The 23495-nt window shown below is 41.1% G+C and overlaps 1 protein-coding gene across 3 annotated transcripts in view; it reads right to left on the bottom strand.

Annotated features, from left to right (window-relative positions):
* Positions 1-11388: 11388 nt before the first annotated feature.
* ASCC1 (activating signal cointegrator 1 complex subunit 1) overlaps positions 11389-23495 on the bottom strand; it is a 185382-nt gene continuing 173275 nt past the window's right edge. For all 3 annotated transcript variants that reach the window (XM_029609028.1, XM_029609030.1, XM_029609032.1), the window contains one exon: positions 11389-11844. In XM_029609028.1, the coding sequence (XP_029464888.1) occupies positions 11728-11844 (117 nt within the window). In that variant the 3' untranslated portion in view covers positions 11389-11727. The remainder of the gene's footprint in view (positions 11845-23495) is intronic.

Below are 23495 nucleotides of genomic sequence, written 5' to 3'. Positions count from 1 at the left end.
GCTCCTTCAGCGTTTACTCGCTCAACATGAAATGAGAAGTGTTACTAAAAAAATATAAATTTACAAAACAGTTCTAAAAAAATTAGTGAAACCAAGACCAATGATTATAAAAGATTAAACAAGACTACATATGGTGCTAATCATGTAGTAATAGGTATTTTATACCTTTGGAGAGTGAGAGTATACACAAAAAAGTTCTCTCACGTAATATATGTCTGGTTTCAAAAAAGAAAAAAATAGTTTCCAAGCTGTATATGATGTATTAAGTGGTTACATCGTATTAGCAGTTCAAGTATATAAATATCTGCTCCAGACAGCATCTTCTCCCTAGGGCTGCACAGGCCTGATGAGTCAGCTCCCGAAGTTGCATGTCCCCCACTTCTCCAGCATGCTTCTTCTCCCCAGGCCCACTTCTCTTGCTCCCGATGCTGCTGGGTCCTGCTGCTCCTACTCACTTCTTCCCATGGCCGCACAGGCCTGCTGTTCCTTCTCCCAATGCCACGCGGCCACTTCTCCTGCTCCTGACTATGACAACCAAGCACCTCCTCCTTCCCTCTCCCACAGGCTCATGTAACATCGCTTTCTCTTCTGAGCCCACAGGAAAACGAGGAGATGCCATCACTGCACCAACCTCAGAATGGTGGTGCTTCCATTGGCCCTAGCAACACCAGTCCTCCTCATGTGCCACTAACATGTCTGGTTTTCAGGATATTCATGATGAATATTCATGAGACCTTCAGGTATTAACGGCTTGAATATTTATTTAAAATTATCTATAGATTGCTTAATCTAAGACTATAACAAACACTTTTGGGCTATTTATAGACTGCTGTGAATCTAACTTAAACACCTAAGATGCTGTGGATCTAAGACTATAATTTAAACATCTTTGGGCTCTTGTATTCAAGATTCTTGCTTTGTCTGTACCAGGCACCAGCTTTACTGTTAATGCATCCCTTTCTCTTATACCTGCTATATATTCTTGCTCCCCCTAATTGATACTTGTTTCTACTATATACTACCAGCACCTAGATCAATAGAAGAAAACTTACAAATTAACAGCAACTTACCTAAACAATATAAAGGAAATTCTAAACAACTTAAAGCTCATCCTCAACTTCGACAAGACTGAAATGATTTTATTAGACAGAAAAAACAACTCTCCTCAAATTCCACCACTCAACCTAATGGACCAAAGTTCAGTTATATCTCCAATCAACCATGCCCGCAACCTCGGAGTAATAATTGACAGAAAACTTTCTTTTAAAAACCATATCACAACAAAAATCAAAGACGGATATCATAAACTACTTAATCTCCATCATTGAAAACCTTTTCTTTCCAATAATGACTTCAGAACAGTCCTTCAATTACTAATTTTCTCCAACATAGATTACTGTAACTCACTCCTTCTCAACTTACCTCTAAACACCATTTGCCCACTACAGATCCTACAGAACGCAGCTGCAAGAATCCTCACTGGATCCAAAAAGTGCGACCACATCACTCCAATACTACACTGGCTACCAATAAGATTCAGAATTGAATACAAAGTACTTTCCATCCTCCATAAAATCATATATGAAAAACAAGAAAATTGGCTAAGCTCATCTATAAAACTACATACCCTAAATAGAAACCTCAGATCAGCAAACAAGGGATTTCTAAAAACACCTCCTACGCATTCCAATCAACTCACCTCAACCCAAAAGAGAGAATTTCTCTAGGTAGCCCAAAACTCTGGAACTCCCTACCAACTGAACTCAGAACTCAAGAAAACCTAAAAACATTCAAAAAAGAGCTAAAAACATGGTTGTTCATCAAAGCATAACAACTCACCCAATGAACAACACAACAACTTCACCCTCCACTTCAACCTGAAGATTAAATGAATAAATGAACTTATCTCAACTATGGACTATAACTATGAAGTTAAACGTAAACCAGAACAGTAATTAACTAACATTTGATTCCCCTACGTTTAACAACAGTTTGAACCTTTTTGAAACTCTGTTTATCCCTTAACATGTAACTTTCATATTTGTAAACCGTTATGATGGATTTATAATGATGAATTCGAATGACAATATATAAAACCTGCTAAATAAATAAAAATAAATAGATAACAACTCACAATTGTCTTCCCCTGATTCAATTATGACCTTGTGACTGATGTTATTGAACTGTAACCAGTTTGTTTCAAATTTGATTGTAATCCACTTTGGGGTCGCTTTTGGCAAAATGTGGAATACCACATATTTATAAATAAATGAGATATGTTTGCATGAAGGTCAGAACAGATATCAGATGTGTAAAAATAAAATGCAGAATATGTCTTTGTGAGAGCTACTAATCCAAGGATAGGAAATATGCAAACTGGCAGAACTTAATTTGATCAATCAGTAGAGGTAAAACATATTTCCAGAACAAGGATGGGCATTCCAGTCCTCACGGGCCCCAAACTAGTTGGGTTTTCAGGATCTCCCTAATGAATATGCATGAGATACATATGCATGCATACCACCTCAGTTGTATGCAACTGTCTCATGCCGGCTGATGGTGCTTGAGGACTGGAATTGCTCACTCCTGCTCTATAAAATTAGATGCTCAGGTAGCTTTCCCGTTGTAGTTCAGAATCAGTAGTCAAGAGGATATGCTGGAATAGAAAAGTACGCAGTGACAAGTTTTGATGGGCCAGCTGTTTTAAAGAAATGGGGTACCTAACTACGGGGGCTGTTCTAATAAAAGCCATCTTAAACTCAGAGAAAAGGTTTAACGCTGATTTTATTTTGCTCCCGTGGTAAAACACAGTGATCCCACAGGAAGCAGCAAGCTAATAGCAGGAAAGTAGCCTGTGAGTGAAAAAAAACAAACGTTAAAAATAAAAAATAAATGCTTTTTTAGTCTGAGGCTCTCTGTATGCCATTTAAACTGGAAACTTGTGAGATGGGGCAGGCGCTTTCTCCAGCTCTGGAAACCCATTTGCTTTCTTTGCATCTTACCTCCTCCCCCAGGTTACTGTCAAACATTCCCCTGGAAGATCAGGTTGAGTGGTGAACCCTCTCCCTCTCACCTAAATAAAAAAAAAAATAAAAGTAGTGGCCAGGGCACCTAAGTTTCCAACCCTCCTCTCTGCGAACTCCCAACCCCAGCTGGAGGAGGAGACCGTAGTTCCTCCTGCCACTACAGCTTTCAGCTATATCTGCATTAATATGAATTTATTCCCTTCACTGGCTGGTCACTGATTATTCCCTTCACTGTCGGCTTCTTGGGACAGGTTCAGAACCACTAATTGAGAGGTATTAAGTTGAAGTGGCTCCATAAATTGCTTCAAAGTTCTTGGAAATATAATAAGATCTTATAATTTACTTGTTACCATGGGGAAAATATCAACTAAAACCTGATGTTCAGATGGAGGGGAGGGTGTGGGGACCATAAAAGCCTGTTCCAGAACAGGGAGGAAGCAAGAAGCAGAGTGCCACTGCTGAGCAGGAGATGGAGGAGAAGAAGTGAGGACCAGAGAGTCAATGCTGAGCAAAAGAAGAGGGAAGGATGAATAGAGAGAGATGGAAGGAAGGTGGCATGAACCAGAGAGCCTGCAATAAACAGGAAAAGGGGAAAACAACAGAACAAGATGACGATGAAGGGATGAGGATTAGAGCATCTGTGCCGCGTAGGGAGTGAAGACCAGAAAGCCTGTAGGGAGGAGAGAAAGAAATAGAAAGGAGTTATCAGGCATGAAGGGAAATAGAGATGAGGATGAAGAGAGAGAGAGGCACAGATCCAATTTTTATGTTATAATTCCTCGCATATTATTCATTGATTTATTGTGAATGTAGCTTGTAATCTGCTGAGATTTGTGGATCAGTGGACTATAAATTTTATAAATATATATATAGTCTATCATTTTAAATCATGTATCTTATCTGATAAAAAATGTTTTCCCCTCGGAAACTTGCAAATGTACTGTCTTTCACAATCCCTGACAAACCTGATTTTAGAAAATCAGTTTTGTAGTTTTTGAGAAGGACAAGCTTTTAGAAAATGATTTCCCCCATTTTCCAGAGCATTTGCACTTGACTACCTCAAAACTCCCTTTGGCTTTTAAAGCCTAACTTCTGGGGCCAGGCCAATGGACCAGTGGCAGCTCTGCACATTGCTGTGTGAGCAGCCCAGGTATAATTCCACACCTGATCCTCAGGCTGTCCGTGGTTGGGAATATCGCCCACGGCAGCATCCACCTTTGTGGGCAGCAAGGGTGCCCCGTCCTTTACAGCAACACCTCCCAGCTGTAGAGCATACTCCGAAGAGAGCTGTGGTTTACACCTCTCAGCCCTGTGACGCCAGGCAGGAGGAGGAACATACAAGGTGTCCACTGGAGCTGGGTAACAAAACAAACTTAAAAAGAAAAAAAGAATTCCTCTAATGTGAAAGATTATTGCAACACATTTTTTTTTTTCGTGATTTTCAAAGGACTGTGTTGCAGTTTACAAGAAATTTGTTTTAAAAATCGTTATATTCACATGGGTAGCAAAACCAACAGGTAAAAAAGCTTTGTGTTTGGATATTGCTACAGATGTTTCTCGTGATACTGTATCACTATAGAGACTGGCACTGATTATTAGTGGAGCTTTTCCTAGCAATCCAGGATCACCATGGAGACAGACATGGCTGGAGTACATGTGGTGACCACATCAGTGTATGGGATTGCTATGAAGACTGGTTTCAGTTATTAGTGGCAATGCGCATACTGTTGTAGCATCATCACGGCAAAAAAAGATGGACAGCAATTAGTATCTGGAAGGCAAGGGGTTTATCAATGTCCTGGTTAGAGGAGAGGTTAGAAAAAAAATAACCAGATGTTTCTTATACAGTGGAGGATTTTTGAAGCTATTCACCCAGGTAAATTGGGCTTGGCTGAAAATTGCCTTCCTCTGGTTAAAAGCATGCATCAGCTTCAGCCGCTTGCAGACTTGTAGCTGCATTAAGTGGAGGCATTTGCAGGAGAGGACAGGTTAGTGAAACAAGGCAAACATTTGATTTTCAAGCCTGCATGAATTATTTGCCAGCAAAATTTTGTCTGCAGGTGTAAAGTAGAGTGGGCACTTTCAGCCCACAGATCTTGTAGGCAGATTTCTAAAGGGAAACTGCCGGAGCAGTTTCTCTTTTGAAAATGAACTGCAAGGTTCATGAACTAAAAGTACCTATGAGTTTCCAGGTGCTCACTTTCCTGCAATGTATTTGTGTGTTTTCTCCAGGAAACCCATATCTCTCCAGTACATTAAGCCAACTGCCTGGAGTGGCACAGCAGTATTTTTCAACCTCACCTCTGCATCTTGTGGGCTGGTCCCACTCTTTGCAGAGACTTATCAGCCTCGGGTGCTCTACCTGATGTTCAGGGGCACTTGCTGCATCATGTGGATGCCCCAGGTGTGGGGCCAAGAGGCAGTTCTTTACCCAGATGTCAGCCTGGACATTGATGAGGGCATGGTGGTTAGAGGTGACTTTAACTACACTCTTTTGTAACAAGGGAGGAGCTGTGCCTTCTTTTCTCAGTTGCCCTGAGGGAGTTGATCTGCTGCTCCTCCCTGGTCTATGGATGGTGGGAAGATCACCCCAGGACATCTGCTTCCATCATTTACATTAGGATGAAAGAAGGTAGATTGTCCCACTCCTGAACTGACCAGCTATATCTGTCCAGCCAGTTAATGTCATGGGTCTGGATCAATGTCATTGCTGCATCTTCCTCAGCACTACCTTGGGAATGAATGAAAGGACCAGGCAAATTCCTTCTACTTCTTGGGCTCCCAGTCCACCTGTCTAAACCCCATTTGCTACCATTTATAACAGGGGGAGATTAAGCAAGCTGGCCCCATGGCTCACTAGCAAGGCCTGTGTACTTCCATGGGTCTGACTCCCTTGGCCAGCAGGGGATGCTGTAGAGGGAACCCCAGCCATCACTCTATGGCAACTCCCAGTGTCCAGACTTTTAGAGCTTTGCAATGTAACCTCTGTCACTGACTTAATACACACTGCACTGTAATCCACTTTGAAGCAGCTGACCAGCCATAAAAGGAAGAATAGAAATATAAAAAACTTAAAATTAAATTAGGGTCAATGTTAGCCAGGTTCTGGAGGTAAATGCAGTTTGTGGTTCTGGCCAAGGACTGTTGCTGTGATGCGTGGGCTAAGTTGGGAGGGGGATATAAAAATGAGAAAAAACCCAGGTAGTTGCAAATGAATGCTCATGGCCCTGAATCCTAATAGAGGCTGGTTCTGATTGGACTGGCTTCTCAAAGGAGGAGGAAAATATTGGGTCAAAAATATCTTTTAAAAATTTACAAAAAAATGTTTAGAAATAAAAGGTAACACATAAAAACAAAAAATATGTATGTAAGGTGATAACTTTTTTATTGGAATAACTTAATATATTTCTTGATTATCTTTCGAGAACCAATGCTCTGTCTTTCAGGTCAGAATTTAAATAATCAAAAAATGGCATTACCAGGAAATACAGAGTAGTGTGGCTGCCACAATTTTACCTACTTCTAGCCAACACAATGCCTGTTAGTACTGAGAACTGGCACTGTGGGTGGTACTTGGAAAATGTTATTTATATTAGCTCTGGATGTCTATTATGTTATCTTATATATTAGTTGATGACTCCAGTATTTTGGTTTATGTATGATCATGAAAAAACAAAAATGTTTTTTACAAAAAATAAAAATAAATCAAGCAGAGACATAAAACAAGTTTCTGTTTCCTTTTTTTCCAGTTGAATATGTATTGAAGTTTAACTTTAACCTAATTCCATACTTAAACATTAACTGGCTCACTCAAACCATTGTATTTAATCTTTCTCTGTGATGTTGCATCAAAAGTATACAAATTGAGGTAACAGGATTGGGCAATCTTGATGAACTGCAATCAAACTCTTAACCAAATGTCAGTTACTGCAGTATATGGCACTTCAAGTTTACACCAAAAATAATGAAAAAGCCCAAAAGCCCACTAAGAAAGATTTAAATCTAAAAGAAATTGTATTATGGGTTGGCTGGGGATAGAGATGGAGATGTTATGGAAGCACTGTTCACAGTTGCTGGAGGAGAGAATCTCAGACATTGTGCAACTGCAATCTTACACCTAGATTCATCAAAATGCTATAATAACGCATGGATAATGCCTGCGCTAGAAAAAGGGCTGTGTTTATGGAAATTTTAAAATTACCTCATGGTGCGGTAAATCGGTAGTAGTGCAGTAAACATTTTGCACCCTGTGAAGATTCCACTTCTCACACTCTATGTGTGTGAGAGAGAGAGCCTATCTATAAGGCACTCATAGTATTCAAGTATTTATATCTCTATAGGAGGGCCAGCTAATAGCTCGAGGTGAGATGATGGACTTACCATCAAGCTAGGGCAAGATAACATAGTACAAAATTTAATTTTTCTGAGACTTTCCTCACTCCAAATGACATCAAATCTTCACCAAGGTGTACTGTTCTGTTTATACGTCTCACTCTGCATGTAAAACTGGCCCCTAAACCACCACCAAAATCTCACAAAAGAACATGCCATACTGGGTCAGATCAAGGGTCCATCAAGCCCAGCATCCTGTTTCCAAACAGTGGCCAATCCAGGCTACAAGTACCTGGCAAGTACCCAAAAACTAAGTCTATTCCATGTTACAATTGCTAGTAATAGCAGTGGCTATTTTCTAAGTCAACTTAATTAATAGCAGGTAATGGACTTCTCCTCCAAGAACTTATCCAATCCTTTTTTAAACCCAGCTACACTAAGGGCCAGATTTTAAAGGGTTACATGCATAAGGTACGCACATAACCCTTTTAAAACCCCCCTGCTCGCGCCGAACCTATTTTGCATAGGCTCGGCGGCGCGTGCAAGCCTCGGGACACGCGTAAGTCCCGGGGCTTCGCAAGGGGGGCGTGTCAGGTAGGCGGTGCAAATTTCGGGGCATTCCGGCGGCGTGGTGCTGGCCCGGGGGCGTGGTCGAGGCCTTCGGACCGTCCCCGGGTCGGGTGATGGCACGCCAGCAGCCCGCTGGTGCGCGCAGAGTTACGCCTACCTCTGGCAGGCGTAACTCTCCCAAGAAAGGTATGGGGAAGGTTTAGATAGGGCCAGGGGGGTGGGTTAGGTAGGGGAAGGGAGGGGAAGGTGCGGGGGGGTGGAAGGAAAGTTCCCTCCGAGGCCGCTCCGATTTCGGAGCGGCCTCGGAGGGAACGGGCAGCGCGCGCAGGACTCGGCACGTGCAAGTTGCACAAATGTGCACCCCCTTGCGCGCACCGACCCTGGATTTTATAAGATACGCGCGTTTCTTATAAAATCCGGCGTACTTTTGTTCGCGCCTGGTGCGCGAACAAAAGTACACGCGCGTGTAGATTTATAAAATCTACCCTAACTGCACTAACCACATCCTCTGGCAACAAATTCCAGAGTTTAATTGTGCGTTGAGTGAAAAAGAACTTTCTCCGATTAGTTTTAAATGTGCCCCATGCTAACTTCATGGAGTGCCCCCTAGTCTTTCTATTATCCGAAAAATTAAATAACCGATTCACATTAACCCATTTTCTAGTCCTCTCATGATTTTAAACATCTCTATCATATCCCCCCTCAGCCGTCTCCTCCAAGCTGAAAAGTCCTAACCTCTTTAGTCTTTTCTCATAAGGGAGCTGTTCCATTCCCCTTATCATTAGTCTGATATGTTCCATATAAACTGATATGATGTGCAAACGAATGTCGGTATATAAAAGCTTTAAATAAATAAATAATTAATAAAATCTTTGAGGTTGCCCTTCTCTGTACCTTCATCATCACCTCGCGCTATTAGCTGGCCCTCCTATAGAGATATAAATACTTGACTTTGAGGGCCTTATAGTCTCTGTTTCTCGCTCCCCCCCCTGAAATGGCCAAAATGAAATTGACCCCCATTTCTATAAATTCTGCCCAAATTGTGTGTGTTAACACCATAATGCATTTTAATGAATGACCCTGTTAGTGACAAGACTCAGGGCACATATATATTGAGTTCCATCATACATAAAATAATTTATCATACCAGCTGCTAGCTGAGCAAGGCACTGTGAGTCTACAGACTCCTCTGGCTTTAAGGCCAGCAGGGAAACACTTGCTAGAAGTTTCTATGAATTAGCTAGCTTGGTTGGACATAGGAGAGAGAGCTTTCTCAGTTGCAGGTTCCTGCTTTTGGAACTCTTTACCGGATCGTATGAGGTTACTTGATAACAATAATAGCTTAAAAAAAGCCTTTAAAATTACCTATTTAGCAAAGCTTCAACCTTGGCATAGATAACACTAGGCTGTGCTTAGTTGTGGCATACCATCAAGAGGTATGGTGCTGGCGCCTAAAATAATGCTCATTAGAGACGTTAAGCTTTTTATTTTGAAATTGTATGTTTATTGTGAAATTTGTGACTGCTTTATGCTTTTATGCATGTTTTACCTGGAATCTGTCCTGAAATATTGTTATGAAAGTGCAGACTATAATTTATTTATTTATTTTTCAAAATATAAAATTCAGATTCAGAAAGACCTGTCGTCTGTGGCCCCTAGCCAAAGACTATTACTGAAATGGTTGGGCTAGAGGGGAGGTAGGGTTATAAAATGGAGAAAACCCTGGGATAATTGAAGGCTCATGGTCCCCCAGCCTACTGGAGGCAAACTCCAATTTAGTTGTAAGCCCAAAGAAACAGGAAGAAACTGCTGGGCATGCATGCATAAAAATAAGTGAATCATTAAAGGCATTCCAGCAATGGGGGGAATGGGGTTTGATGGGTGATCAGGTGACAGGCAGTATAAGTTTATGACTCATAATGTAATAGGAAACTTAGGTCTTTCAGTCTTCTTTCATGGATTCCAAAGTGTCTGATCATTTTGACTTCATGATTCACTTACAGCAGCCACACTACTTTATATTTCCTGATATCATCTTTTGCTCATTTGAATTCCGACCTGGACAAGAGAGTATTATAGACTCTAGAAAACTAGTCAAGAAATGTATTAAGTTAGGCCAATAAAAATGTATCACCTTATATATATATTTTTTTTGTTTTATTTAATATTTTATTTCTGGGCAATCAAGTGGACTAACCTGGAAGCCAAAGTACTTGACAAAAAATGGAGAAAACAACCATGAAACTTCATTCAAGACTAGATGGGCATTTTCACCATTTGTAATTCCACGTCCCCCTCCCATGTGGTCCAACAGTCACACTCCCTTTGGAACTCAGTACAAGTACTCCCTTAAGCCAGTCTGTAAGGGTCATTGTTGGGTAGTGCCTGAATCTTCCCCAGCACTAGGTGCCGTGAACGTTGCCTCCAAAGCTTCTCCAGTGCCTGTTGGGCTGAGGAGCAGGAGTTGGAGACTGTAACCAGGTTTTCCACATTGTAGCACATATCAGTGCTGCTTAACTATTAATAAGAACATAAGATATGCCATACTGGATCAGCCACGGGTCCATCAAGTCCAGAATCCGGTTTCCAACAGTGGCTAATCCACTGAAGCAGCCCATTGTCTATGGTGGGATAAGTAACTCTGCTCCTGGAGTGCCACAAACTGGTTTGGTTTTCAGGATATCCATAATAAATATGTCCAAGGCATATTTATCTATAATTTAGATATTAATAGAACAGATGCCCATAGTAACATGGTATGGTTACTATCCCAGAATGTATATTCATACATGTACTGCCTCCATAACATGCAAATTTTCTCTCATCCATATTCATTGTGGATATCCTGAAAACCTGACTGGCTGGGGAGTTCCCCAGGATAGTTTTGGGAACCTCTGCCTTAGAACTGGAGCTGATTGGGCTGTCTTCTTTCAGCCATAATAATGTTACAATATCATTTTCAGCAGAAAACAGGACAGGAATAGCCAACTCCGGTCCTCAAGGACCACAAACATTCCAGCTTTTCAGGATATCCACAATGAATATGCATGAGCTAGATTTGCATACAATGGTAGCAGTGCATGCAAATTTATCTCATTCATATTCACTGTGGATAACCTGAAAACCCAACTGGCTGGGGGTCCTCCAGGACAGTTTTGGGAAGCCCTGCTCTAGGGACCTTAGCAGCCATGTAGAATCACTGACATACCAATTGCAGGACCCTGACTTCTACAGAGTGTATGCAAATCTAGCTCATGCATATTCATTGTGGAGATCCTGAAAAACTGGCCTGTTTGTGGCTCTTGAGGAATGGAGTTGGTTACCTCTAACTTAGGCATTACTAGAATAGAAGACATTACAAAATCTGAATAAGGCAGAAAATTAATCCATTTAGAAGAGTTAGAAGCCATAAATCAAGTGGCTTCTTATTCCCTAATAAAAAAAACAAACAAACAAAAAAAACATTTCTCTATGCAATTTACTGGCTTAGCAATTCCCTTTGCATGCTGTTAACCTTAGTTACTCTTTTAGTCATACAAAAAGGATTGAATAATTAGGAGTGGGATAATACACTGTGCAGATGGGCTGGAGGATTCTGAAGAACACTCTATGATCCCCAAGGTCAGACTCATTCCTTTAAAAGTAGTAAGTAATGAATTTGGGGACAAGGCAGACAGCAGGGGGGGGTGGAGGGGAAGAGTAATTTATTTGAGTATAGGTCTCCTTCCTGTGTGCAATTCTTGGTGCCAAGCAATGGCAAGAACTGTACACCTGTGGGGGATACAGAAGAGTCCGTACATCAGGTGAAATTGATGTGCCCAGATGACGCGTAGTAGCCAGAGTTGTCTGTAGAATACCGTTGTGAAATATGCACTGTATTCAGATCCAGCTCACCAAAAACGAAATTCTCAAAGTTCTGAAAGAGAGGCACAGAATTTTAAGTCAGAAGAACAAGCCTTGAACCATGACCTAGGAGCAAGGTGGAAGTAAAACCGTGGAAGTGAGCAGAGACTTAGCCAGCAAAGGCGATAGGTTGCCCATGTTTTATGAGATCTAGCACAGATCTGGATTGCTAGCTTTCTAAAATTCTATCCTCTGTTGGATCAGTCTGGAACCTTGTAGTGGGTAGGTTGAATGGCAGTTATGATGTCACAGAATACACAACACATTTATATGTAAAGAATGTTTTACTTTTAAGTCTGAAAATAAGCAATAAAAGCAAACAATATTTGATTTTGTATTAAGAATATATACAAAAATATTTCCCTCACAGTTTCCAGTGTGAGTCTTATATATCTTGGAAAAACAGAAACACAGCGCTGGAAAATCAGGAACAGGTCAGTCACTTTAATTTCCAACAAGCTTTTCCTCTGAGCTATTCTTTCATTTTAACCAGTCTGTCTGTTGTTGGGCTTTTTATGTAAAATTTCTTGACCTATGTCTCAGTTTATTCTCTGGGCTACTCTGTCATGTTTTGGCACCTGTTGAGGCTTCACTATCTTTGCTCAGCATATTAGCAACAGTTAGATGCGGTTAGGCTGCTTCTGTCCTGTTTTCCCCGTTTCCCATAGTTATCTTCATGAGTAACTCTTCATTAATATATCTGATCTCATGACTTGTTTCTTACCAGGCAAGCTAAGAAAAATAGTATATTTATTCTCAGAACTTATAGGCCTTATGTCAAGCAATATTGGTGATTATGTTTGTTCCACTAATTTCAATCATGTTAAAAAGTTCTTCACATTTACTAAATAACTCCTTAATAATTTCCACAAACCTGGAGATGAGTTCCCTTGTACCCACTCATGGATTAGCTTTTTAGGTATAGACATGCATCTTAAATATCCTCTTAGAGTTTACCTGCTTCTATTCAACACAATGCCTGTTAGTACTGAGAAGTGGTGATGGAGGACGGGGGTAGTTGGGAAATGTTATTTATATTTACAGTGGAGGTCTGACTATTATGTTACCTTATATATAATTAGTTGACTATTTCTGTATTTTGGTTTACATATAATCATAAAAAATAAATAAATAAATAAAAAATAAAACAAGCAGACACATAAAACAAGCTCCTGTTTCCTTTCTGTTCAGTTGAATATTTATTGAAGTGTAACTTTAACCTAATTCAATACTTAAACAATAACTGGCTCATTCAAAGATTTTTACTTAATCTTTCTCTGTGATGTTGCACCAAAAGTATGCAAATTGAGGTAACAGGATTGGGCAATCCTGGTGATTTGCAGTCACTGCAGTATATGCCACTTCAAGGCACTGACTGCTTCAAGTTTATAACAAAAATAATGAAAAACCCCAAAAGCCCACTAAGAAAGATTTAAATATAAAAGGCATCACTAAAATAGTGAAAAAAATAGTATTATGGGTTGGCTAGGCATGGGGATGTTATGGAGGCACTCTTCACAGTTGCTGGGGGAGACAGTCTTAGACATTTTGCAACTGCAATCTTAGTGACAAGACTCAGGGTGCACATATATTGAGTTCCAGAAAGACCTGTAGTCTGTGGCCCCTAGCCAAAGATTGTTGCTGAAATGGTTGGGCTAGAGAGGAGGTAGGGTTATAGAATGGAGAAAACCCTTGGGTAAATGAAGGTTCATGGTCCCCTAGCCTACTAGAGGAAAGCTCCAATTTAGTTGTAAGCCCAAAGTTACAGGAAGAAACTGCTGTGCATGCATGCATAAAAATATATGAAACAGGATACTACATTCCTTATTTTAAAAATATTCCCATATACCAGTCCTGATAATGTCTCTTAAAAATGGATGATATAATAGAAATAAAGAATTGGGAAGAAATGTGACTGTCTTTGAAGACAAATGATGTAGAGAAGCGGGTGACAGTCTATGGAAGTGAAAGATGAGCTGAGGAGAGTGACAGTCTAAGGAGACATAGGATAGTATTTCAAAGGCCAACTATGAAGGTGGAACATCATTTTAGCTTGGGGATGTTGGGGAAGCTCAAACCAACAAGACACATTTGTAAATTATTTGGGATTGGGGAATTAGATCACAGGCCCACTTGGTACCTTACACATTTTTTTTTTTACTTTTGCCACTTAACCAGCTATATTCTTTTGAATACAGATGGTTAAGATGAAAGTTTTCCCAGCCACATGTGGCTGAATAAATTTAAGACTGCTCTGAGGCAGTTCTAAAATTATTTGGGTAGCTTAGCCAGGTAATGCTGAATTGCGGTTAAATTATCCAGATAATGTTACCCGGAACATAAGAACATAAGAAATTGCCATGCTGGGTCAGACCAAGTGTCCATCAAGCACAGCATCCTATTTCCAACAGAGGCCAAACCAGGTCACAAGAACCTGGCAAGTACCCAAGCACTAAGAAGATCCCATGCTACTGATGCAATTAATAGCAGAGGCTATTAGCTAAGTAAACTTGATTAATAGCAGGTAATGGACTTCTCCTGCAAGAACTTATCCAAACCTTTTTTGTTAAATCATACAAATTAACATAAACAGTGCAACAAAACAACCTTATAAAGGAATAAGATAAAATACAAATTTTGTAAAGTAAAAGGTAAGAATTAACAGTACATTAAAATTAAAAATTTCCTATATGGTAAAATAAAGATAAACAAGCAATAACTTGAAAGTTAAGTGGAGCCAAGGTAAGGGTAAGCTAGTAGAAAGAAAAATGCCATCAAAGCTTTCCTAAATTGAAGATAATCCTTTTCTAAGAGGATGCTAAGTGGCAAGGAATTACAGAGGGAGGAGGACAAAAATGAAAAATACATTTCCCTGGATCTCTTAAAATGTATTTCTCTTACTGATGGTAACACTAAGAACGCTTGCTGGGAGGACAGTAGTGAACAAATGGATGAATATGGAGAAATAGTAGAAAAGAGGTATGGTAGACAACCCAAACATAAGGCCTTATAGGTTTGGCAACTGATTTTAAATTGGATGCATATTGAGATAGAGAGCATATGTAAGTCAATAAGGAAAGGGGTAACATGATCGAATTTGGACTTACCGAAGATAATCTTTGCGGCTGTGTTCTGTACTATTTGAATATGTTTCATTTGTACAGCAGAAATACCATGTAGTAAAGCATTACAGTAATCTAGTCTAGAGAGGATGGGTAAGGGTCTTAAGATCTGGGCAGTCAGAAAAGGACAAAGCCTGCATATGTATATCAGGAAAAAAATAAGAGGTCTGTAAAACATTCAGCCATTAATCATGCCATTTGCACATAACTTGTAATTTGACTTGTATATCGTTTAACCATTTTATTCTTTCCTATTTCTTCCTCTTCACCAAGTTTTGCTACCCTTGTTAATTGTAACTGTACCTTCGGTCACCTCAGTTCTAGTTTGATGTATTTAATGCACTCCCGTTTCATGTAAACCAGCAAGATATGTTCTCATGATTGCCGGTATATAAAAACCTTAAATAAATAAAAATAAATAAATAAAAGTGGAAAGAAAAGGTGAGTTGACCTCCAAAGGTAACACTAAGACTGGTCACCATATTTTTTATTGGTTTGTCACAGCCTGGACATGCCTGTGAGAGCCTTCTCCAGAACATCTGAGATCTTACCACCTTCCTCCCTTGCTGGACCTGCCTGAGCTGCCCTGCAGGTTTCCCACCGGTTGACCTGTCATCGGGCGGTAGCCCCACCCCTCCTTCTGACATCACCATGCGGGGAGGACAAGAACCGGTGGCCGATGCCAAAGGTGTGTGCACGAAGGTGCGCGACAAAGGAACTCCTTTGTGTGCTCCTTTGTGCACGATGAGCAGCGATGAGCAGAGTCTTCCTGATGCTACTCTTTGTTCAGAGTCATTTATGAATTTTCTTGGCCACCCCATTCCTGTTGTGATGCATCATAGTAGAGACAGCGACCTTGATAGCTTAAGGCACTACCAGGGTTCAGGTAGGCCATCTTGTCCAATACCATTGAAACCTTCTTTAAGCAAGCCTGCCCCTTCTTTACCTGTCAAGTTGATTAACTTGTGCCTTATCCACCATCAGGAGATGGCTGTTTTTCAATAAACTATCCTGAACGTCTCCAAAACACAATGGGGCAGATTTTTAAAAACTATGCGAGCGCGTACTTTTGTTTGCGCTCCAGGCGCAAACAAAAGTACGCTGGATTTTAGTAGATACGCGCGGAGCCGCGCGTATCTGCTAAAAACCTGGATCGGCGCGCGCAAGGCTATCGATTTTGTATAGCCGGCGCGCGCCGAGCCGCGCAGCCTACCCCTGTTCCCTCCAAGGCCGCTCCGAAATCGGAGCGGCCTTGGAGGGAATCCTCTAACGCCCTCCCCTCACCTTCCCCTCCCTTCCTCTACCTAACCCACCCGCCCGGCCCTGTCTACACCCCCCCCTTACCTTTCTCCGGGGATTTACGCCTCCCAGAGGGAGGCGTAAATCCCCGCGCGCCAGCGGGCCTCCTGCGCGCCGGGCCGCGACCTGGGGGCGGGTACGGAGGGCGCGGCCATGCCCCCGTACCGCCCCTGGCCGTAGCCATGCCCCCGTACCCGCCCCCAAAACGCTGCCAACACGCCCCGAAAATGCCGCGACGACCGGGACCGCCCCCGACACGCCCCCCTCGGAGAACCCTGGGACTTACGCGAGTCCCGGGGCTCTGCGCGCGCCGGTAGGCCTATGTAAAATAGGCGCACCGGCGAGCAGGGCTCTTAAAATCCGCCCCACTGTGTTTTGATCCAATGCACTCACTCCAAGATTTCTCGATCCTCAATAGTCATTGAGAATACCACATTTCCACTCAACTCCTGACTATGTAATCTCGGCGTACTAATTGATCCATTGCTATCCTTTCGCCCCCATGTGAAAAACATATTAAAGTCTGTCTTTTTTAAACTTCGAACTCTGTGTGGTCTCAAATATTTACTGGAAAAATCAGATTTCCAGACTGTAATCCAAGTGTCCATTCTTCCTACTGTAACTCTATTCTCTTGGGATTATCTGCAGTAATGTTAAGACCCCTTCAATTACTGCTCAATGATGCCGCTCGTCTAATTTCCTGCAGCAAAAGCCATGATCATATTACACCTGTACTGATAAATTTACACTAGCTACCTATCACCGAATGAATTAAGTACAAAGTTGCGGTCACTACTTATACATTGATTTCAGCCTCTGTCACTCCTTGATGTAATGTATTGTTATATTTGTATTGTCCCACACGACAACTTCACTCCTTGCAAAGGGGCCTCCTTGACGTTCCCTCACCAGTCTACGCCAGGCAGTGCAGCACTAGGGACTGCGCTTTCTCTGTTACAGCTCTTGTTATATGGAACTCTTTTTCAGAGGCATTGCGTCTAGCAGACAGTTTAAATCTTTCAAGTCGCTTTAAAAACATGGCTGTTCAAGCAGGTCTTCTATTAGGCTATGATATTGTTTCAAGCATTTTCCACTCAGCCCTCGTTTGTCCTCACCTTTTGTTGAAAGATTTATGTTATGTACAATCTGCATTTTATATATGTTTTTATTTGTACATCGCCTAGTCCCAAATAGGTGATTAATAAATTTGAATAAAAGATAAAAAGATAAAGATAAAGGCATAGGAAAAGTGTCATTAGGTGGTTTTTGGGTAAATTATATTGCTTCTGAGTTTTAAGGATTAGCTTTAAGCTTGAATGACTTTAACCAATGTGAAACTTTGGTTAAACACGTATTGAAGTCAGATAGTGTGCGTGTAGAGACTGGATTGTAACTGGCAAGTATTAATATGTCATCTGCATAAAAATAACTGGAGAAGCCAAGGCTCTGTATTAATGTAGTGAGAAGTGTGAAATATAGGTTGAGTAGGACAGGAGATAATATGGATTCTTGAGGGATCCCACTAAGTAGGGATGAAGATGGAGGTAATTCAGAGTTTCAGTTAACACTATAAATACATTCAAGAAAAGATTTGAACCATAACAAGGATTTATCTCTAATGCCACAGTCAACTGGTTAATGGGAGCTGGTGGTCAACTATGTCGAAAGGTGCAGTTAAATCAAGGCAGATAAGGAGAGCTGCATTACCTCTGTCTAGGCACAAGCCAATCTCATTAAGCAGAGAAGTGAGTGCTGTCTCTGTACTGTGTCCTTTTGTGAAGCCAGAATGCTTTGGATACAAAACCATGGTGTTGTGCAAAAAACTGGATAATTAGGATTCAATAACCTTTCAAATAACTTTAGTGGTCTTGAACTCTCCCCCACCTCTTCCTATCTTTGGTCATAGATATCTACTCCTCCATCCCACCCCTCTATCTTTTCCAGTCCTCTATCTCCTTCTTTACCCCTTCCCTCCTGAAACCCCATACAGCTCTATTTCTCACTCTTTCATCAGCCTCCTATTTCTCCCACTTCTTTCTCCTCACTTCCTTGTCTTCGGTTTCCACCCTCTGTACTCATTCCCTCTCCTGCTTCCAATTCTTCTTTCACCCATTCCTCAGCACATACCATTTCCATCCTCTCTCATCCACTCGAGTCTCTTTACACTGCCTTTCATCCCCTCTCCAGCTCTCTTCTTCATAACATCTCTCAATCCCTCCCCACCCTTCAGCCCCCTTTCTCACATTCCTAGATCTATCTCATACTCCTCATTCATTCCTACCACCACAAAGCTGACTCCTTGATGTTCCCTTCCCACCAATCCTTGAATGCCCAGTCTTCCAAGACTCTAATCCCCTATAATTCTGTGACCTTGCAAGCCTGTCTCCACCCCTAAGCTTCAAACTGTTCCTCCTGCCTTCTGAAGCCTCTCTCTCTTTCTCTCCCTCAACACCCTGGCAGGAGGGTAGGCAGCATCTGCTGCCCAGCTCTTCTAACTCAAAGGGAGTAGCTGGGAGCAGAAGAAGCAGTTAGAAATGCTGGGCCACCAGCACTTCACTCCTGTCTGGTTGTGGAGTGGGGAGGTAAGAGTTTGCACAGAGCAGGCCTCATCCACAGTGAGGATGCAGTAGGGGCTCTTCTTCAGCCCCAGGGAGCCACATCAGCAGCTTTTTTTTTTTTTTTTTAGCCCTAGTCAGATGTGGGAAAATGATGGTTCTTTCCTCTTTTGCCGTAGGCAGCACAGCAGGACAGGTCTTGGGGCAGCAAATCTTTTGCTCTACATGCCTCCCTCAGATTCTTGCCACTCTAGGCACAGGCCTAGTATGCCTATTGATAAATTCAGGCTTGAACATTTTACTGAAAAGTCCTTGATTTTTAAATGTTTAAGCCATTTCCCCTGCAATCACCTTGAGCCCTGGGTGCAACTGTATACATAATGCCGTCAATTTATCTTGCACTGAATAAGATCAGATTAGTTCTGCAGTGTCTAATTTTATTTGTGACATCATAGCCAGCATGAATCCGTCAGATGTAGTTAGTGTGAAGTAATTTAGGATTCCCTTGTTGCTTTCACAGAGTCAGGGAGAACTGTAATCTTGTCAGAATGACATGAAAAATTAGCTACATAAAACTGATCAGGAAAGGAAATAGGATGCAAGAACACCTCACAGCATCCTGTAAGTCTTTGGTCAATGCTCCATTCTCCCTGTGGAGCAGAGTCTCTCTCCCTCGCTTTTCTGAAGTTTCCAACCAGCAAACATAAATCACACAGTAAGCTGTCATTTCTGCTCTGCCAATGAAGAGAGTAACAAACTGGCATTTTTAAATTGCCTATCAAAGAAGCAAGAATATTAACATGAGCTGGCATGGCAGAAGCAAAGTGATGGCTATAGTTGGAGATTTGAGGTTAGAATAATAGTAAAACAGGTGTATATAAAGATCTTCAAACTTTTCTACAATTGAGTTATAGGTCTCATGAGTCTATTGAATCTGAAAGAATAAGATGGAGAAGCAAAACGGAATTGTTCCACTCTGGAACTAAACAATGAATGAAAATGTTATAATTCAGTTACCATACAGAGGAGCCTTGAGAGCCTCAAATGCACTAAGAATATTTTTCTTATCAGCAGAGAGGGGGCAGGCTGTAGGAAGGATTTTTAGAAGGCACTTGACAAAATTCCTCATGTGAGATCCCTGAGAAAATTAAAAAGTCATGGAACAGGATGCAATGTAAAATACAGGAAACAGTAGGACTAAGTGGTCAGTTTTCTCATTGGAAGACAGGAAATAGCGGCGTGCTTTTTAACATATTTATAAATCATCTGGAAACGGGAACAACAAATGAGGTGATCAGATTTCAGGCAACACAAAATGATTTCATGTTGTTAAATCACAAACTGATTGTGAGAAATTGCAAAAGGACCTTGCAAGACTGGGAGAGTGGGCATCCAAATGGGAGATGAAATTTAAGGTGGACAAGTGCAAAATTATGCACATAGGGTAAAATAATAAAAAATGTAGTTATATGATGTTAGATTCCATATTAGGAGTCACTACTCAGAAAAGGGATCTAAGCATCACAGTGGACAATATTTTGAGATCTTTGGCTCAGTGTCAATGGTGGTCAAAAAGCAAACAGAATATTAGGAATTTTTAAGAAAGGAATGAAGAATAAAACACAGAATATTATAATACTTCTGAATTGCTCCAATTTGCGATCTCACCTGGAGTATTGTGTGCAATTCTGGTCACCATATCTCAACAATGATATGGGGCACTAGAAAAGGTACAGAGAAGAGCACCCAAAATAACAAAGGTGATGAAACTCTTCCCTATAAGGAAAGGCTAAAAAAAGGTTAGGGCTATTCAGCTTGGAGAAGAGTTGGCTGTGAAGAGATATGATAGAAGCCTATAAAATTATGAGTGGAGTGAAATGGGTAAATGCAAATTAGTAGTTTACTCCTTCAAATAATATAAAAACTAGAGGTCACTCCAGGAAGTTATTAGTAGCAAGAGGGGAGCTTTCCAGTCTTTTGCATTGAGTGTCACATGTATGATTTTTTACCCAACCAGTGCAAAGAGTTCCTGGATCTCAGAGAACAAGTCCGATTTGCCTCTCTGTCTGCCTAGCTTCTTCAGGTGGCAGACAGAGAGGTACATTGAGGAGACCTTCAGGGACATAGTAGCCAAGTCCCAAATCTAGTTTGGCAGCCTCAGTATTGCCTTGGATCAGAGAGGTTTCCCTGTTAAGAGAGTATCACACTGGTGTATCAGGAAATGATCCTGTGGCAAGGACCTGCTCTCCAGGTGACACATTGTCCTCTAGAATAGAGGATGAATCTGCTAGACCTACTGCCCAGGAGGGAAGGGTAGGTCAGCCATTATAGTTGGTGATTCAATTATTAGAAATGTAGATATCTGGGTAGCTGGTGGACAAGAGGACCTCCTGGTAACTTGCCCAATACAAAGGTGGCGGACCTCACGCATATATAAGATTTTAGACAATGCTGGGAAGGAGCCGGCTGTCGGGGTTCATGTGGGCACCAACGACATAGGAAAATATGGGAGGGAGGTTCTGGAAGCCAAATTTAGGCTCTTAGGTAGAAAGCTGAAATCCAGAACCTCCAAGGTGGTATTCTCTGAAATATTTCATGTTCCACTTGCAGGTCCCCCAGAGGTAGGCAGAGCTCCAGAGTCTCAATGAATGGATGAGATGATGATGCAGGGAAGAGGGGTCCAGTTTTGTAAGGAACTGGACAACCTTTTGGGGAAGGGGGGAGACTTTTCTGAAAGGATGGGCTCAATCTTAACCAGAGTGGAACCAGGCTGCTGGTGCTAATTTTTAAAAAGGAGATAAAGCAGCTTTTAAACTAGAACAAGGGGGAAAGCCAACAGTCACGCAGCAGTGCATGGTTTGGAGGAAGGTATCTTCAAAGGATACTAATGAAACAGGAGAGTTAGGGCATTCCAACAGAGAGGTTCCAATAAAAGCAAAAGAAGTCCATGCGCCTATAAGTAAAGAATCACCTGAGCTAAAGAATTCCAAATTATCCCTCTCAACTGAAAAGGAGGCTGTTAACACAAACAAAAAACACACTTTGAAATGTCTGTATGCCAATGCCAGAAGTCTAGGAAGTAAGATGGGAGAGTTAGTGTGTATAGCAGTGAATGACAGACATAACTGGCATCTCAGGGACCTGGTGGAAGGAGAATAACCAATGGGACAAATTATATTGCAATGATAGGGAGGATCAACTTGGTGGGGGTGGGGCGCTTTATGTCCAGGAGGGCATAGCATCCAACAGGATAAAGATCATACAAGAAATTAAATGCACAGTAGAATTTATATGGGTAGAAATTCCATGTGTGTTGGGCAAGAGTATAGTGATAGGAATATACTATCATCCACCTGGCCAAAATAAGATGGATGATGAAATGCTAAGAAAAATCAGGGAAGCTAACCAATTTGGCAGTGCAGTAATAATGGGAGATTTCAATTACCCCAATATTGACTGGGTAAATGTACATGCTAAAGACAAAATTCCTGGATGGAATAAACTGTTTCATGGAGCAATTGGTTCAGGAACCGACGATAGAGGGAGCTATTTTAGATCTAATTCTTAGTGGAATGCAGGATTTGGTGAGAGAGGTAACAGTTGTGGGGCAACTTGGCAACAGTGATCATAACATGATCAAATTTAAACTAATAACTGAAAGGGGGACAATAAGTAAATCTGCAGCTCTAACACTAAACTTTCAAAAGGGAAACTTTGATAAAATGAGGAAAATAGTTAGAAAAAAACTGAAAGGTGCAGCTGCAAAGGTTAAAAGTGTTCAACAGGCATGGACATTGTTTAAAAATATCATCTTAGAAATGCAATCCAGATGTATTCCACACATTAAGAAAGGGGGAAGGAAGGCAAAACGATTACCGGCATGGTTGACAGGTGAGGTGAAAGAGGCTATTTTATTCAAAAAACATCCTTCAAAAATTGGAAGAAGAATTCATGAAAAGAAAATAGGAAAAAGCATAAGCATTGTCAAGTAAAGTGTAAAATATTAATAAGACAGGCTAAGAAAGAATTTGAAATGAAGTTGGCCGCAGAGGCAAAAACTCATAATAAAAACTTTTTAAAATATATCCGATGCTTGAAACTGCAAGGGAATCGGTTGGACCATTAGATGACTGAAGGGTTAAAAGTGATCTTAGGGAAGATAAGGCCATTGCAGAAAGACTAAATGAATTCTTTGTTTCTGTGTTTACTAATGAGGATGTTGGGGAGATATTGGTACTGGAGATGGTTTTCAAGAGAGATGAGTCAGATGAACTGAACCAAAGCACTGTGAACCTGGAAGATGTAGCAGGACAGACGGACAAACTAAAGAGTAGCAAATCACTTGGACCGGGATAGAAGTCACCCCAGGGTTCTGAAGGAACTCAAAAATGAAATTTCAGATGTATTAGTTAAAATGTGTAACCTATCATTAAAATCATCCATTGTACCTGAAGACTGGAGGGTGGCCAATGTAACCCCAATATTTTAAAAGGGCTCCAGGGGTGATCCAGGAAACTATAGACCTGACGTCAGTGCTGTGAAAAATAGGGGAAACTATTCTAAAGACCAACATCACAGAGCAAATAGAAAGACATGGTTTAAAGGAACATAGTCAGCATGGATTTACCCAAGGGAAGTCTTACCTCAAAAATCTGCTTGATTTTTTTTTTTGAAGGGTTTAATAAACA

This window comes from Rhinatrema bivittatum, chromosome 7 (genome assembly GCF_901001135.1).
Source record: "Rhinatrema bivittatum chromosome 7, aRhiBiv1.1, whole genome shotgun sequence".
NCBI lineage: Eukaryota > Metazoa > Chordata > Amphibia > Gymnophiona > Rhinatrematidae > Rhinatrema > Rhinatrema bivittatum.
This window is presented reverse-complemented; position numbering and strand designations above follow the sequence as displayed.